A 15,113-nucleotide genomic window follows, 5' to 3' on the forward strand; every position below is an offset into this window, starting at 1 on the left:
AACTGGATTGGGCTTTGACTTTTGGACACTAAAACCCTAAGAAATTGTCAAAACCTCTAATTGTTGTTGGGCTTTTGATTTTCTGTCGGCTCTTCATTATTATTTTATTTGCTACATAACCTATAGAATCTGAGGTATTTAAATCTTTTTTGTTAGAATGAAAACTAGTAGATATCACAGTGCTATATAACAAGGATCAACATTTTTTTCAAAAATTGTTATTTAATATTGTAATTATTTTGTAAATCTACATATATCTTTATAAATACTCATTATTTTAGAATATTAAAATATTTTAATGTGTTTAATGTATATTACCATTTTATATTGTTTGTTTGTTGCATCATTATTTTGTAAAATGTTTTAAAATTAGCAATTATTATATTTTAATTGTGAGCAATAAAACCACATAAATTTAGTTTTACCAATCCGGCAATCCGTCAATGTGAAACATTAAACACATTTTTTTTTTTTTCAACCAAACTATAATAATTAAAATAAAACTCCCAGATTGGTTGCCCAAACAGGAGGATACGAGTTTACAAACGTAGATTCTGAAGGTAGAGATCATGAGGAGCGAGCTAGGCAATCGGCTCTGACGTTGGCATCACGTGGAATCTTGGTGAGGGAAAATGAGGGATAGGAACTCCGAAGTAGAGAGAAATCCTCCAACAGAGTAGAAAAAGCCGGCCAATCTTCCGGCTTCTGCACCATTGCCAACAACTCTACACTATCCGTCTCGAAAGCTTGACAATCTACTCCAGCCACCAGTAAAGACTCCATAGCCCAGATCAGCGCTTTTAGTTCTGCATGTAATGGAGATATACTCCGATAATGACTCCGTGCACCCAACAGGATCGTTGTAAGCTCTCCACTGCAACACCACCAACCCAAACCCTGGAAGGGGTCTGTACCTTTCCATGAACCATCAATTTGGCATAGGAGAGAGGATGCCCTATCCTCCACAAAAGTCGGAGGTTCCAGATAATTCGCTGAGTAAGACTTGGCCTCCTCCCACAATAATTTATCAGTAGCTGCTTGATTCAAAATATCAAGAGGCTCTACCTCAAAACCCTGGAAAACCTTTTTATTCCTATCTTTCCAAATTGACCAAATAATCCAAGGTAGTTGAATGCCTATATCCGAGACCCCGGATTGCGAAGACGCCCGCCAAAAAATAAAGTCTAAATTCGCATAAATCGATGTGTATGGAAAACCCCATGGGTCCATCCGGACAGAGGACAACTCCCAAACACCTCGAGACCTTGGACACTCAAAGAGCGCATGATTTATAGTTTCCACTCCAGAATTGCATCTCTTACACATGGTATCACAACGAACACCCCGATGTGCAAGACGTTCTAGCAATGGTAGAGTACCCGATCCAATCTGCCAAAAAAAGTGTTGGATCTTGGAGGGTACATCAAGTTTCCACGATTGAGCCCGCAAAGCCGTACACGTCGGCCCATACTCTACATCCATATTCAATTCCCGAGCTAACCGGTAACCCGATTTGACGGAATATTTCCCCGATTTAGTAAAATGCCAGATTAATCTATCCGGTTGGTAAGTTTTACTAACCGGCATACTCCGAATAAGTTGTATATCCCCCGGATAAAAAAAACTCCTCCAAAGTGGGTAGATGCCAATCCTTAGTTATCGGATTAATTAAATGATTAACCATTAGACTCGGAAGCCACTGCCTCCCTCGACCATTTGCCGGCCTAGGACGAATATCCGGAATTCATGGATCACGCCACACCGAAATGGAATTACCAGAACCTACTACCCAACGCGCCCCCTGCACCACCAATTCCTTGGTGGAATAAATACTTCTCCAAGCAAAAGACGGATTATATGGTTTTTTTGCCATAAGAGGATGTTTGTTCCTGAAATACCGACTTTTCATCACCCTAGCCATTAAAGACGTTGGATAGTGAATTAGACGCCAAAACTGTTTGGCCAACATAGCTTCATTAAATTGTTCCAAAGCTCGGAAGCCAAGGCCCCCTTCAGCTTTATCTTTGCATAATTTATCCCACGCAACCCAATGCATACCACAAGCTTTGTCATTGGATTTCCACCAGAAGGTGGAAATTGCACTTGTCAATTTAGATGTTAATTCCTGAGGTAGTTTATAACACGACATTACATGGGTAGGTAATGCCAATGCCACTGATTTAATCATAATTTCCTTGCCGCCCTTGGACAAGCATTTTGCAGACCAGCCATTTACACGATCATCCAGGCGATCCTTAACGTAGCTAAATACCTTAGTTTTCGAACCTTGAAGATTCTCAGGGATCCCCAAGTAAGAACCCATACCACCCTCATGAGAAATCCCAATAACTGATTTCAACTGGGTTCGAATATCCGGAATTACCTTTTTGCCAAACATAATGGAAGATTTAGCCAAATTTACCTCTTGGCATGAGGCTCTGCCATAGGTATCAATTATATCCATTACTGTCCGGCATTCCTGCGTAGTTGCTTTGCAAAAGAACAGGCTATCATCCGCAAATAGCAAATGCGAGACAGTAGGACTACCACGAGCGATGGTAATACCCGTCAATTTTCCCTCCCTTTCAGCCTTCTTAATATTAGCTATCAAAACCTCTGTACAAAGAATAAATGAATATGGTGAAAGAGGATCCCCTTGTCGTAACCCCCTCTGAGGTGTAATAAAACCTCTGGGCTGACCATTCAGAAGAACTTGGTACGACACTGACGATACACACCACATAATCCACGAAATCCATTTCCTATCAAATCCTAACTTGACCATAACCGCCTCCAGAAAATCCCACTCTACCCGATCATATGCCTTACTCATATCCGTTTTAAATGCCAAAAAATCCGAGTTACACCTATTATTAGTATTTAATCCGTGGAACATTTCCTGAGCCACCAGGATGTTATCAGTAATTAACCGTCCAGAAACAAAAGCTGATTGTGTTTCTGAAACCAAACGAGGCAAAATACGCTTCAGACGGAAACACAACACTTTTGAAATAATCTTATAGCTCACATTACATAGGCTTATAGGCCTAAACTCCGCCATCCGCTGAGGCCGATCCACTTTAGGAATGAGACAAATATTGGTCTCATTTAATAGCGGATCAAAGCTGCCAGTACGAAAAAACTCTTTAATTAAAGCCACTAAATCCCCTTTGAGAGAAGACCAGAATCTTTGAAAAAACAAAGCTGTCATCCCATCCGGACCTGGAGTTTTCTCCGGATGCATAGCAAACAAAGCTTGTCTGACTTCCCTTTCCGAGATATCCCGAACAAGATCTCTGTTCATCCCTGCCGTAACAATCGGATTCAACACTTGTAACATCTCAGAAATACCACCACCGTCGGATTTCTTAAACAAATTCTCAAAATATGTTGTAGCTATATGTTCCATACCCAACGCTGATTCATCCCAAACGTTATTTGCCCCAAATAAACCAATTATCCTATTCCGAACCCGCCTTTGTTTAGTGGATGCATGAAAATATGAAGTGTTTTTATCCCCAACCCTTAACCAAAATTTTCTGCTCTTTTGTTGCCAATAAATCTCCTCATCCCGATATGCCTCTTTCAATTTCCTCTCAATTTCCCGAATTTCTTCCAGAGAAACCGAATCATCCATCTTCGCGTCATGCAGAGCAGTCTTCAAAGAAGAAATAATTGATGGACCAGTACAAACATTATTTTTCCTCCACCAGGAAATCAAATTCCTACAGTTCCTTAATTTATCAACAAAACCCGGAACTCTAAATTCCGTGTCCGATTCCACCCAGATTCAACCGCTCCAGATAAACCCTCCTTACCCAACCATCGCTTGTCAAACCGAAATTGTCTCTGTCTCCTCCGGACCGCCGTTAAGCAAGTTGCCAAAATAGGACTATGGTCAGATCCAATCATCTCCAAATACTCTACCTTTGAATTTGGGAAAAGGGCATGCCAGTCTTCATTACCTAAAGCCCGGTCAAGTCGGCAACGAATCACTTGATTATTACACCGATTCCCACGCTAGGATAATTGGTCCCCATAACATGGAAATTCAAGCATCCCACAATCCTTAATCATTGAGATAAAAGGTTTGAAGGAAGAAGCTGACCGCAAGGCACCGCCCTGTTTCTCATGGTTTCCAATTAATTCATTAAAGTTTCCAATAATAAATCAAGGATCAATACGAAAAGATCCAATATCCGTTAATTTACCCCACACTTTTCCGCGGTGTTGGGGAACCAGGTCACCATAAACAAAAGATAAAAATACCAATTGATGACCAAAAACAGCTTTTGTATCAATTATACGGTCATTGTGAAATAAAACAGATAAATTAATTTCATCCTTATAAAATAAAACCAAACCACCACTAGCCCCTCGGGGTTCAACAGTAAACAATTTATTATAACCAAATTTAGATTGAAATTTTTGTAAAAAAGAAGAACATTTTTTTGTCTCTGATAAAAATAAAACATCTGGTCGATGCTTCCTCCACAAATCTCCCAAATAATTCTCTGTCAGATCAACCCCAATGCCCTGACAGTTCCAACTTAGGACCTTCACGTTTTAGCCGGCGGTTTCGGGAGAGCCCCCATCCCTATTCTTGCTGGTCTTACTCCAATGCTAACAGGTTTGCCATCCACAGCCTTGTTCCCTTCTTTCCCCCTCCCATTCTGTTTGTTACCATCACCTTTCGTAACCACCACATCGGGATTAAACTCACCCGCACCTGAATCTCCCAAACCCACACTCTCTTGTGCAGTCGCAATCTCCCCTTCTTCTGGAGGATTAGCATGCGAATTTTCCCCTTCTCCAAGAAGATCATCGTTAGCCTCATCAAACTCTGGACCTAACAAATCTTGATTAATCCCGTGAGGAGGAGAGCTCTCCATGGCTGTTTCTCGTGGAATAGTACCCTGATCCATCGCATCAGAATCATCACCCAGAAACACTTGAGATTGCTTCTCGATAGGACCACCCTTAACCTTATATAGTGGTTTTGGCCAAACTTTCCCTTTCCCCTTACGGTTAAGATGGAAAGAATTAGCCTGACCCATATAACCTCCCTGACTCCTTGGAACCTCACGGTTATCTCCTGAATCCCTTGCAACCGCACTATACGACCTTTTCTGATCTCTCGCTGAACCATGATAGCGAGCCTGATGATGAGGACCCGAACCATCCGCTCCAGCAGTGAACTCGAGAGCTTGGAAATCCAACGCCCTCTTGACAACTTTCCTCGGTTTCTCCCAACCACCATCTGAATGAAAACCCCCTGGATTCCCACTGCCTTGTTGTCGCGGAACCCCTCTCCTATCAGATTGCTGATCAAAGGCTTGCTTTCCAACATCCTTAATCATCTCTGGGCAAGCTTTCTCATCATGAGTAAGACAAAAAACAAATTTGACAAAGGCCAGTAAGTTTTTCATACTCAAGAGTTACCACCACTTCATCACCAGAATCAAACGGCACTAACAACTTAAAAACAATGGGATTATAGCCATTGACAGTAACACAAACACTGCCGGATTCTTCATCAATATCCCGGATGATACCAATCTTCTTGCCAATGGCCTCCAAGGTAGCAACCTCCCAAAGGTGCATTGGGATACCAGACACTCTCACCCAAAAGTTAATGGCAGAAGGGTAAGTAGAGGATACAATGGGCTCCCACTTAACCAAAGAGATCATCCAGCCATCGAAGTGATAAGGACCATTCTGTAACACTCCCTGAAGATCAGCTTCATCCGAAAAATTAAACTGAAATGTGCCTTGACCCAAATCAGCTCCCACCACTCTGTCTTCAAGCCGCCAAATCTTAGGCAAAGTGGACACCAAAGATTCAGTCCGCTGAACCACTGGGTTCATCAGTCTCCCAATAAGAGTGAGATCAAACTGTTGGATCCTCTCAGCCAAGACCGAACTGGGAATCTTGACCACCTCCGTACGCAGAAGAGATCCCTTGCCTTTGACAAACGTCGATTGAGCCATTGGAGAACAAAGAAACACCAAACGTAGCAACCAAACATGGACTAGCACCAGACAAATGAGAGAATGAAGAAACCAAGAACAAAGAGAGATGCTCAGACAGCGAAACTCCAACCCTCGCATATATATCACAACACTAACCATTATCCCAGAGAATCCATCAAATCGGATCGAAGAGATTCTCATCACACACTCGATTGAATCTGATTGTAACATTAATGCACAATCAAGTCTGTGCATAGAACTTACCATCGAGAGATCCTGGAAACCATTGGAGAATAATATCAACCAAATCCACCGTCTGATCCATGAAGAGAAAATCGCGAAATTAATCACCAATCGAATCAGAAAAGAAACGCCGGAATCACACCAAATCAGAACAAATAAAGTTCGATTATAACCTGGGAGTATAAAACCATCACATAGCAAATCAGAAATGCTCGAAAAGACCAGATTTTCCTCATAGTACCCCGATCCTAACAATGAAGAACCCAATCTGCCCGAATCTAGTAATCGCAATCGTAATCGCAATCCCCGCGAATCCCATCCAAATCGGACATCATCAAAGAGTATTAAGAGCAGAACCTTAGGACCCGTGCTTACAGTCTCTGGTAATAACCCCCGCGAATCTCCACCCAAAACCAAATCCCAAATCACACGCTCGGAATTTCGACTCCACCAAAGCGGGACAGGAAAATCCGGGAACCCAAAAAGATCCGCAAACCAGGCAAGGACCGTATCCAGTAGATCCACTCTTTGAACAGGGAGAAACAGATTTCCGATCTGAACCCCATTAATCGAGACATACAGGGAGAGAGAGAGATCCACTTCTCTTCCCCCAATCACACCCAGTTCGAACATTCAAACCGAAGAATTAAACATATTTTTTATTCACAGATTGAGTAATATATATATCTTCGTTTTAAAATATTCAAATCACAACACATGCATGAAAAAATTTACATATTTATTTATCATATATATTATATGATAATTCAAAACAATTTGTAAATAAATTAAATAAAAATATGATAGGAGAATCATAATTTAAAATCTTAACAAAATCTTCCAAATATAGTTATTAAAATAATAATTTAGATGCTTAGATAGAAAATCTTACTTTTAAAAGTTCTGATTGGTTTAGAAATTTTAAAAATTAATTAATAATTTTCGTCCATAATTAATTGGAGAAAGAAATTTTTTTTTTGGAATTTAATAATTATTTAAAAAAATTCTATTAGTTTAATATTGAAATTATATTTTTACCGTTGCTGAGAAATTAAACATTTGTCTTAAGACTAATGGCATGATAATGTAATTTTTTACACTTTATAAAGTTAGTTTTATATTTTACTTTTCAATTAATATAGTAGAATAATGATCAAAATAAATAGAAATTGGTTATGTATCTGATGATTATTAAATAAAAAATAGCAGTTTTAGATAAATTAAGTACTTAAATGTTGTAAAAGATAAATAAAAAATTTTAAAGAAATAAATACATGTAAATTTTGGCTTATTTGTTTTTTCCTCTAGGTAAACAAACAATGTGAATATTTTGCTGCGAAAAATAATGATATCACAAGCTTCACGACATGTGCAAGACTATAATTAACAAAGTAAAAAAAAAAAAAAAACATAAACCACGACCTAGTTCTGTAAAGAAGACGGAAAATAGAGGATTTTGTTGGCTATGGTGTTTAGCAGCTCGGCAGTGGTGACGGTGGCGAACGTTTCCACTGAAAAGTGGCAGCGGATGAGGAGAGTTCCGTCGTCGGAGTTGTTGAATACCCAAGAGCTTATGAAGGTGGCTTGTTGCCTCCCTCTTTTTCATTTTGGTATCTGTGTATGGGAGTTTATGTGTTTCCCCATATGTGATTATGATTCTGATGATTATTATTATGATGATGATGATGATGTCGGTGATGAAGATGTGTTTGCTATTGATCATAATAGTAACAGCGATTATGATGATTATTATCATGGGTCTTCTTCAGCATCTAGTTCGGATTTTGATGATGACTATTACCATTACCCGGACTCAGATTAATTAGACTAGTTAACTTCTGTTTTTTTACAATCTTACTGATTCCTTTGGTATTGTTGTCTTAGCTAATTAACGAGGTGTAATGTCCTAATTATTAATTTGGCATTTCTTGGATACTCTAAATTTACTCTTGGATATTCAATACAACAAGAATCAGATCACATTACAAGTTATAACCCTTCATCCGTAGACCGTATGTTCATTTTCTTAAACTGACTTGTTTCCTTAGTTTTGGATATGTACTGAATCTACTGATGGTGTAATTACATTGCATGACATTCTCCAAGATTTGTAGGAACAAGTCAAAATTGGATTCAAGGCCTCTCTATGATTCGATCTAATAATTCAACTAATAGGAATAAAGTGAAAAAGTCACATTTTCAATGTATTCGCCCGAAGACAATATGCATACATCCATAGATTGACGATCATGTCAGGCATATATAATTATTTATACAGCCAAATGGTTAGCGTACTATGATACTATAATGATATCAGTCATTTGGTACCCTCCAAGAATCTATCGAATTAACCTATGGATTATAAACGTTCAAATCATGTTTTCACCTCTATCCAATCATAGTTAGTTTTTGTAGAGTATCACTTTTCACATGTTTTTGAAATGCTTATGAATTTTGGTATAGGAAGGATCCCTCCACTATTCAAAAAAAAATAAAAAAAATACACGTAAGATTCGCATTGTATGTCCATTTTCCAATAATGGAGTCATTAAACAGAATATAAGAAAGGGGGATACGATGAGAAAAACTTGTGGCTCCACCTCCTTTCGTGTGGTCATATACCATCATGTCACACTATTATCATACTAACTTTTTCCCCATTATATAAAATCTATATGGCTCCATAAAATCATAATTCTTTTTTACTTGCTTTTTCTCTCTCCTTCAATCATGCCCTATCACAACGTTGTGTTGTGGCTTTTATTGCAATTATAAGTTTTGGATAGATAGCCTTTCGCTTTACCGACATTCCGGACTAGTCTAAGTCTTAACCCATGCGTACTAGTAAAATATAGATAAATTTTTGGAGACACGTACTCGGGGATGGCTTCTTTGTTCTAACTAAATGGGGGGAATAGATGATCTAGTTAATAATAAATGAGAGCACACAATTTTTTTTACAAACTTCAGTCCTTTAACTTACTTCCTAGCTAAGACCGAGTTCAAAAACTAATCCACTAGAAACAAAAGGTAGCTCCGTAGACCGTAGCTATACCATTGCAAATGGGAATATGCATCAACATCAAATCTTTTAATTTACCGCTTTGCTCTATGGAAAGTTCTATTACATGAAACGAAACATGATTTTTTCATAGCTCTACTCTGTGAAACCTGTAATAAGGGTCACTAATTAAACCTAAGTGCACTAGCCACTAGTATTCGGTGAGGTACATCCATAACCTATGAGAGACTTCCTAAATTCCTAATCTAAGTTTTCTAAATCAAAAGAGACTTCCTAGTGTTATATTTCCGTTTCTAATATTAGGTCTGATTGGTAACGTGATCTAAGCTGTACAGAAAAGCTGTAAGTCAAAGTTGTAAGCTTTTACGAAATATTATAAAACTGTAAAAAAAAATTGAGAGTAAAACTTTTAATAAAGTTTTTGGTAAAATTTTTGTGATTGGTAAAAATCAAAACTGTACCATTTGTAAAGTTTTGTTTGTGTTTACCAATCAAACCCATTAATTTCCAAAACCTATTTGTCAATAATGAAGCCACATGTGCTTCAAGAAATCTTAGAATATTGAGTCCCAAATAATTTTTCCTAACAATGTTGTCTTCTTCTTCAGTTAGCACCGCCACATCTATCCAGGCGACTACCCTGCATGTGTGACTTTGTCATCTTTATGGTTTAGTCTAACATGGACATCCGCTAAAATAATTACAATTGGATGTAATAATTTGGTAGAGAGAGCAAGTCCTCTTTAATAGGGATCCAACTAATTCGATCACATTGGATTCTACTACGTTTTTGACCGTTAGCTATAATAGACTTCCATTCCCCATTTCATCATATCATATATATACATAATTTGATATAATACCTCATATTAGTGATTGCGTTGTTCTTGTTCAGTAGTGGCGAATGGCGATAATCTGAACTGCGTACGATGAATTAATGATGCAACCTTCACGCACGTGTGAGTGAGCTTTTTGCCTACACAGACACATTACGTGCGGTGCTACTAGACCACCAACTAGTAGTAAGTAAACTAGCTGTCACAATATCCAAAGCGTGGCCCATGACATGGAGTTAACGACGTTAGTCAAAGATATTTAAAGGCTCAGAGTTTTTTTTTCTTTCCATTTGCTTGTATGAAAAGGAAACTACCAAAACACCCTTCTGTTTTGTTCCCAAGGGGAAAAACAACATTGATCGAGAAGAGGGGTAAAACAGGTAAATTTGGGAGATTAATGTGGAGGAGAGCCCCTTCTTTCAACCACAAACACCACGTGACAGAGACAGACCACAATACTCAAAAGGTACACCAATTTGAAAAACAATACTCACTACATTCTATAATGCTCTTAGATAGATTAGATAACAAGAAGTACCTAATCTGCCATTATCAAAACATAAAACACCTAACTGAACGGGTACGTTATATATAAGCCAGGGATGGTGTTAGGCCTGGGCAAATAAACCGAACCCGAGAAACCGACCCGACCCTGACCTACAAAAACCCGACCCGACCCCGACCCGCTTCTGTATAAATAACCACTCGGTTTTTGTTTCCAAATACCCACGGGTATCGGGTATTACCCGAACCGAACCCGAGGAACCAACGATATCTGTTTGAACCCGAGAACACATTTATTCATACATGATATCACATATATTGCCATATTTCCGTTTGCCTTAATCTCCTCTCCTTGAATCCTTGTGAATCTTCTTTACTTTGCATAAACATGTCGAAGTTGCCAATTTTTGTCCGATTTCAAGAATCTTTGGCTTTTATAAACCAAAACTCTCAAATTGGATCTCCAAAACCTAATTCCGCTGTTAGTCTCATCTTTGGGTTCTCCGTTCATAGCAGCTAGACATGCTTTTGCGAGACATGTTTTTCTTTGTTGGGATGTTTAAGTTTCGTTTGCTTTGTTGGGATGTTTAAGATTTTAAGACATGCTTTTCTTTGTTGGGATGCTTATTTTGCGAGACATGGTATGTGTTTGAATTGTTTTGCGAGACATGATATGCTTAGTTTCATTTGTTTAAGATTTCATGTTATGCAGTTTCATTTGTTTTTCGGGTTATTCGGGTTTTTTGGGTACATTTCAGGTTTTTGTGGGTACTTTGGATATGTTTGAGTAGGTACTATCCATAACCGAATTTATTTTGGATACATTACAGGTTTTTTAAAATCATTACCCAAATAACCCGAACCTGACCCCGACCCGAAATTATATGAACACCTGCTCGGATCCTATATTCGTAAACTCGAAAAACCCGAACCTAAATTACCCGAACCTGACCCTGACCCGAACACCCAAATGGCCAGGCCTAGATGGTGTGTTATGGATAAAAATTGTTAAACAAAGAAAAGAAAATCAAAAGTAAACTAAAGTGCTATTGACCAAATAAGTAGGCCAAATCTGTAATTAACTAATTAATCATGTTATTAACTAATTGGAGCGAGAAAGTGAAAAGAGAGAGAGAGCTTCCACTAGCTATCTCTCATTCAAAGCAGGGGGAAGAGAGAGAATTGAGAAAGTTTGGATTTTGATATGTATGGTTGGATTTTTCTGAGACCCACCACCACCTCCCCAAAGCTTGTTGTCTGTCCCCACGAACGAACTACATTATTATTGTTTCCTTTGAACTTCTTCTCTCGTTAGGGTTTAGTCTTCTTTCTTTCTCTGTTTTACATTGGCTCTTGAGCTATTCTTATAGCTTAGTAGGCCTTTGTGTGTGTGTGAATCTCACCGAAAGCGAAGTTCTTTTGGGGGTTTATTGCGAGAATGGGAGCTCTGCATTTTAGGTTGGTGAAATTGAATAGAGGTTTCTTTGTGTGTTTATGGCTGTGTGGGATGCTCTCACTGTCCTGCGCAGCAGCGAGGTATGGCGCTTCAAGGCAGAAGTTTGAGGTGAAGAAGCACTTGAATAGACTGAACAAACCTGCTGTGAAGAGCATTCAGGTTCAAAATCTCTATCTTTTTTTTTTTTTTTTACTAGTTTGTGTGTTGTCTCTGCTTTTTTGAGTTTGATGAGAAAATGATGGGAATCTGAGTGGGAAGAGTTCTTATAGTTACTTTGCTCTTCTTTCTTTGTGGTTAAAACAGAGCCCAGATGGAGATATAATCGACTGTGTTCCTATCTCAAAGCAGCCAGCTTTTGACCACCCTTTCCTCAAAGATCACAAGATTCAGGTTCTGTGGATTTAAAAAAGATTTGGATAACTTTCTTGAGATGTTTTGTTTCAGTTGCTTATTTTTGGTTACTTGTTCTATTCAGATGAGGCCTAGTTACCACCCTGAAGGGCTATTTGATGACAATAAGGTATCTGCAAAACCAAAGGGGAAAGAAACTCACATCCCTCAGTTGTGGCACCGGTATGGCAAATGTTCTGAAGGAACCATTCCCATGAGAAGGACAAGGGAAGATGATGTGTTGAGAGCAAGTTCAGTTAAAAGATACGGCAAGAAGAAGCGTAGAACTGTTCCTCTTCCTAAATCTGCTGAACCTGACCTCATCAACCAAAATGGTCATCAGGTGAGGGATTATCAGAATCTGCTTCATTTGTTTTTGACACTTTTTAGACTGGTCTGAGGCATTTTGTTGTAACTAAGTTTTCGTTTCTTGAACCTTTTGAATGAGATTTAGCACGCCATAGCTTATGTGGAAGGAGATAGGTATTACGGAGCTAAGGCGACTTTGAATGTGTGGGAGCCAAAGATACAGAACACAAATGAATTCAGCTTGTCGCAGATATGGCTTTTGGGTGGTTCCTTTGGACAAGATCTTAACAGCATTGAAGCTGGTTGGCAGGTAAAGACATTGTCATCATTTGTAGATGTGAAGATGACTTGTGCAATTTGTTTGCTTATTTTGATTTCTTTTGCTTACTACAGGTGAGTCCGGATCTGTATGGAGACAATAACACAAGACTCTTCACTTATTGGACTGTAAGATTTCAAAACTCCCTCTGAATTAAATACTTTTGGTGTATGTATCAAATATATAGCATGATGTTCTTATGTTGCTCAATCTTTCTTCTTGCAGAGTGATGCCTATCAAGCTACTGGTTGCTACAATCTTCTCTGCTCAGGCTTTATTCAAATCAACAGTGACATAGCAATGGGAGCAAGCATCTCACCAGTCTCTGGATATCGTAATTCCCAGTACGATATCAGTATTCTAATCTGGAAGGTACTTTTGTCATAACTGCAATCTTTTGTTCTCTAAATAAAAGTTAAAGCCTTGAGGCTGAATGTATTATGTTTAACATGTCACAGGATCCAAAGGAGGGACACTGGTGGATGCAATTTGGGAATGGGTATGTTTTGGGATATTGGCCATCATTTCTCTTCTCCTACCTAACAGAGAGTGCATCAATGATCGAATGGGGAGGAGAAGTTGTGAACACGCAGTCAGATGGTCACCACACTTGGACACAGATGGGAAGCGGTCATTTCCCAGAAGAAGGTTTCAGCAAAGCAAGTTACTTTCGAAACATCCAAGTCGTTGATGGATCCAACAACCTCAAAGCACCAAAAGGACTTGGGACATTCACCGAGAAATCTAACTGTTATGATGTTCAAACCGGAAGCAACGATGACTGGGGACATTACTTCTACTACGGTGGACCCGGTAAGAACAAGAACTGCCCATAACCTAGGCATGTGTGTAGTGTTGTACTCAACTTTTTATCTCTCTTTCAGTCTTGTGAAATCCCTCCTTGTGTAGTATTAGGCTGTAGTAAAAAAACCAACTAGTGATAGTCTGTGTAAGCTCTCTAGGTGATGGGGAAGTTTTGAGTATTTGTCTGGTTATTAACGTTATGATAAGGTGTTTGTTTGTAGATGGGGGGAAATAGTAGGTGTGACTTTAAGTTTCTTAAAAGCTCAAAGAAACTTCAGCCCTTAGTATAATTTCACATTGTCTCTACTTTGTATGTCTCCCTCTTTGATCACTCATTCTCATTCTCTTTGATCACTCGTTCTCTTATGTTTCTCTTTGATTATTGAATCGCCTCTTAATGCTTTGTGTTTGCGTCCAATTCTCTTGGTCTCAACTCTCAACACTGAAAAACAAAAATGTCAATTGAGTTGTAGCTTAGTTAAACAAAGAAGTTGATCCTCCATATTGTAAAGCTTTGATCTTTCTTCAAATTCATACAACTAACTGAATCACTCTTCTATCACATAGCACTACTACACTCTCTACCTTATACTACCAACAACAAGAATGGGGGAATCCAGAGACAAAAACATTGCTTTTGAAATGAATAAAAAGCATAGAAAGAAATAACACTTGGAGTTGGAAAGGAACTTGTTTCAATTGTATATGATAATGGTAGCTTTACATGGCTAAAGAACTAAGGCCGTAAGACGATAGATCATAAGTGCACAAAGGTGGTAAAATCCATAAAGGCTTTTGTTTATATTTTTTACAACCACACACAATCTTGTGATATCAATATACACATCATCATAGAAACATTAACATTTAACAGTCTCAATTCTTTGATATAAACATCTCAAATTCATGTGGGCTAAGATAATTTTATACGTGGGCTTGTCAAAGCACAATATTATTCTCCAAAAATTGGCCTCTAAAAGCTTTTATTAGCATATACATGTCTTCTTGTTTTTCTTAATAACCACAACAAAAATGAAAAATCCATAACTATATCTTTTTACTCTTTTCATGTTATTTTAAAATATTGACCAATTTTTCACTTTCAAAGTAATGCATCTTCTCGTTTAATTATTTCAGCCAAACTGATCTTACAGCAAACTGCAACATAAACAAAATTCTGTATGACAGTCAATGAACTTCATGGTATCCTCCATGATATCAGACATTTTGTTGCTTCCTTCCCTTACTGTTTGTTTA

The 15,113-nt window shown here is 38.4% G+C and overlaps 3 protein-coding genes across 3 annotated transcripts; 2 read left to right on the forward strand and 1 right to left on the reverse strand.

Moving 5' to 3' along the window:
* Positions 1–567: 567 nt before the first annotated feature.
* LOC104748171 (uncharacterized) lies at positions 568–1,587 on the reverse strand. The gene has a single exon (XM_010469852.2). The coding sequence runs from the start codon at positions 1,585–1,587 to the stop codon at positions 568–570; it is 1,020 nt and encodes a 339-aa protein (XP_010468154.2).
* Positions 1,588–7,481: 5,894 nt separating this feature from the next.
* LOC104745601 (uncharacterized) lies at positions 7,482–8,206 on the forward strand. Its single transcript, XM_010466890.3, has one exon. The coding sequence runs from the start codon at positions 7,682–7,684 to the stop codon at positions 8,036–8,038; it is 357 nt and encodes a 118-aa protein (XP_010465192.1). The 5' UTR covers positions 7,482–7,681; the 3' UTR covers positions 8,039–8,206.
* Positions 8,207–11,637: 3,431 nt separating this feature from the next.
* LOC104745603 (carboxyl-terminal peptidase, putative (DUF239)) lies at positions 11,638–14,210 on the forward strand. Its single transcript, XM_010466891.3, has 7 exons — positions 11,638–12,193; positions 12,338–12,424; positions 12,510–12,767; positions 12,879–13,043; positions 13,127–13,180; positions 13,278–13,424; positions 13,511–14,210. Exons 1-7 carry the CDS (start codon positions 12,017–12,019, stop codon positions 13,886–13,888), a joined length of 1,266 nt encoding a protein of 421 aa, XP_010465193.1. The 5' UTR covers positions 11,638–12,016; the 3' UTR covers positions 13,889–14,210.
* The last annotated feature ends 903 nt before the right edge of the window (positions 14,211–15,113 follow it).

Source organism: Camelina sativa, chromosome 15 (assembly GCF_030686135.1).
Source record: "Camelina sativa cultivar CO46 ecotype springtype chromosome 15, ASM3068613v1".
NCBI classification, from domain to species: domain Eukaryota; kingdom Viridiplantae; phylum Streptophyta; class Magnoliopsida; order Brassicales; family Brassicaceae; genus Camelina; species Camelina sativa.

Bases quoted from the DNA above. Each gene is read 5' to 3' on its own strand.
- LOC104748171 (XM_010469852.2), bottom strand. From the start codon at position 1,587: ATGCCGGTTAGTAAAACTTACCAACCGGATAGATTAATCTGGCATTTT.
- LOC104745601 (XM_010466890.3), top strand. From the start codon at position 7,682: ATGGTGTTTAGCAGCTCGGCAGTGGTGACGGTGGCGAACGTTTCCACT.
- LOC104745603 (XM_010466891.3), top strand. From the start codon at position 12,017: ATGGGAGCTCTGCATTTTAGGTTGGTGAAATTGAATAGAGGTTTCTTT. The intron at 12,194-12,337 runs GTTCAAAATCTC...TGGTTAAAACAG, and splicing joins CTGCTGTGAAGAGCATTCAG to AGCCCAGATGGAGATATAAT. The intron at 13,425-13,510 runs GTACTTTTGTCA...AACATGTCACAG, and splicing joins TCAGTATTCTAATCTGGAAG to GATCCAAAGGAGGGACACTG.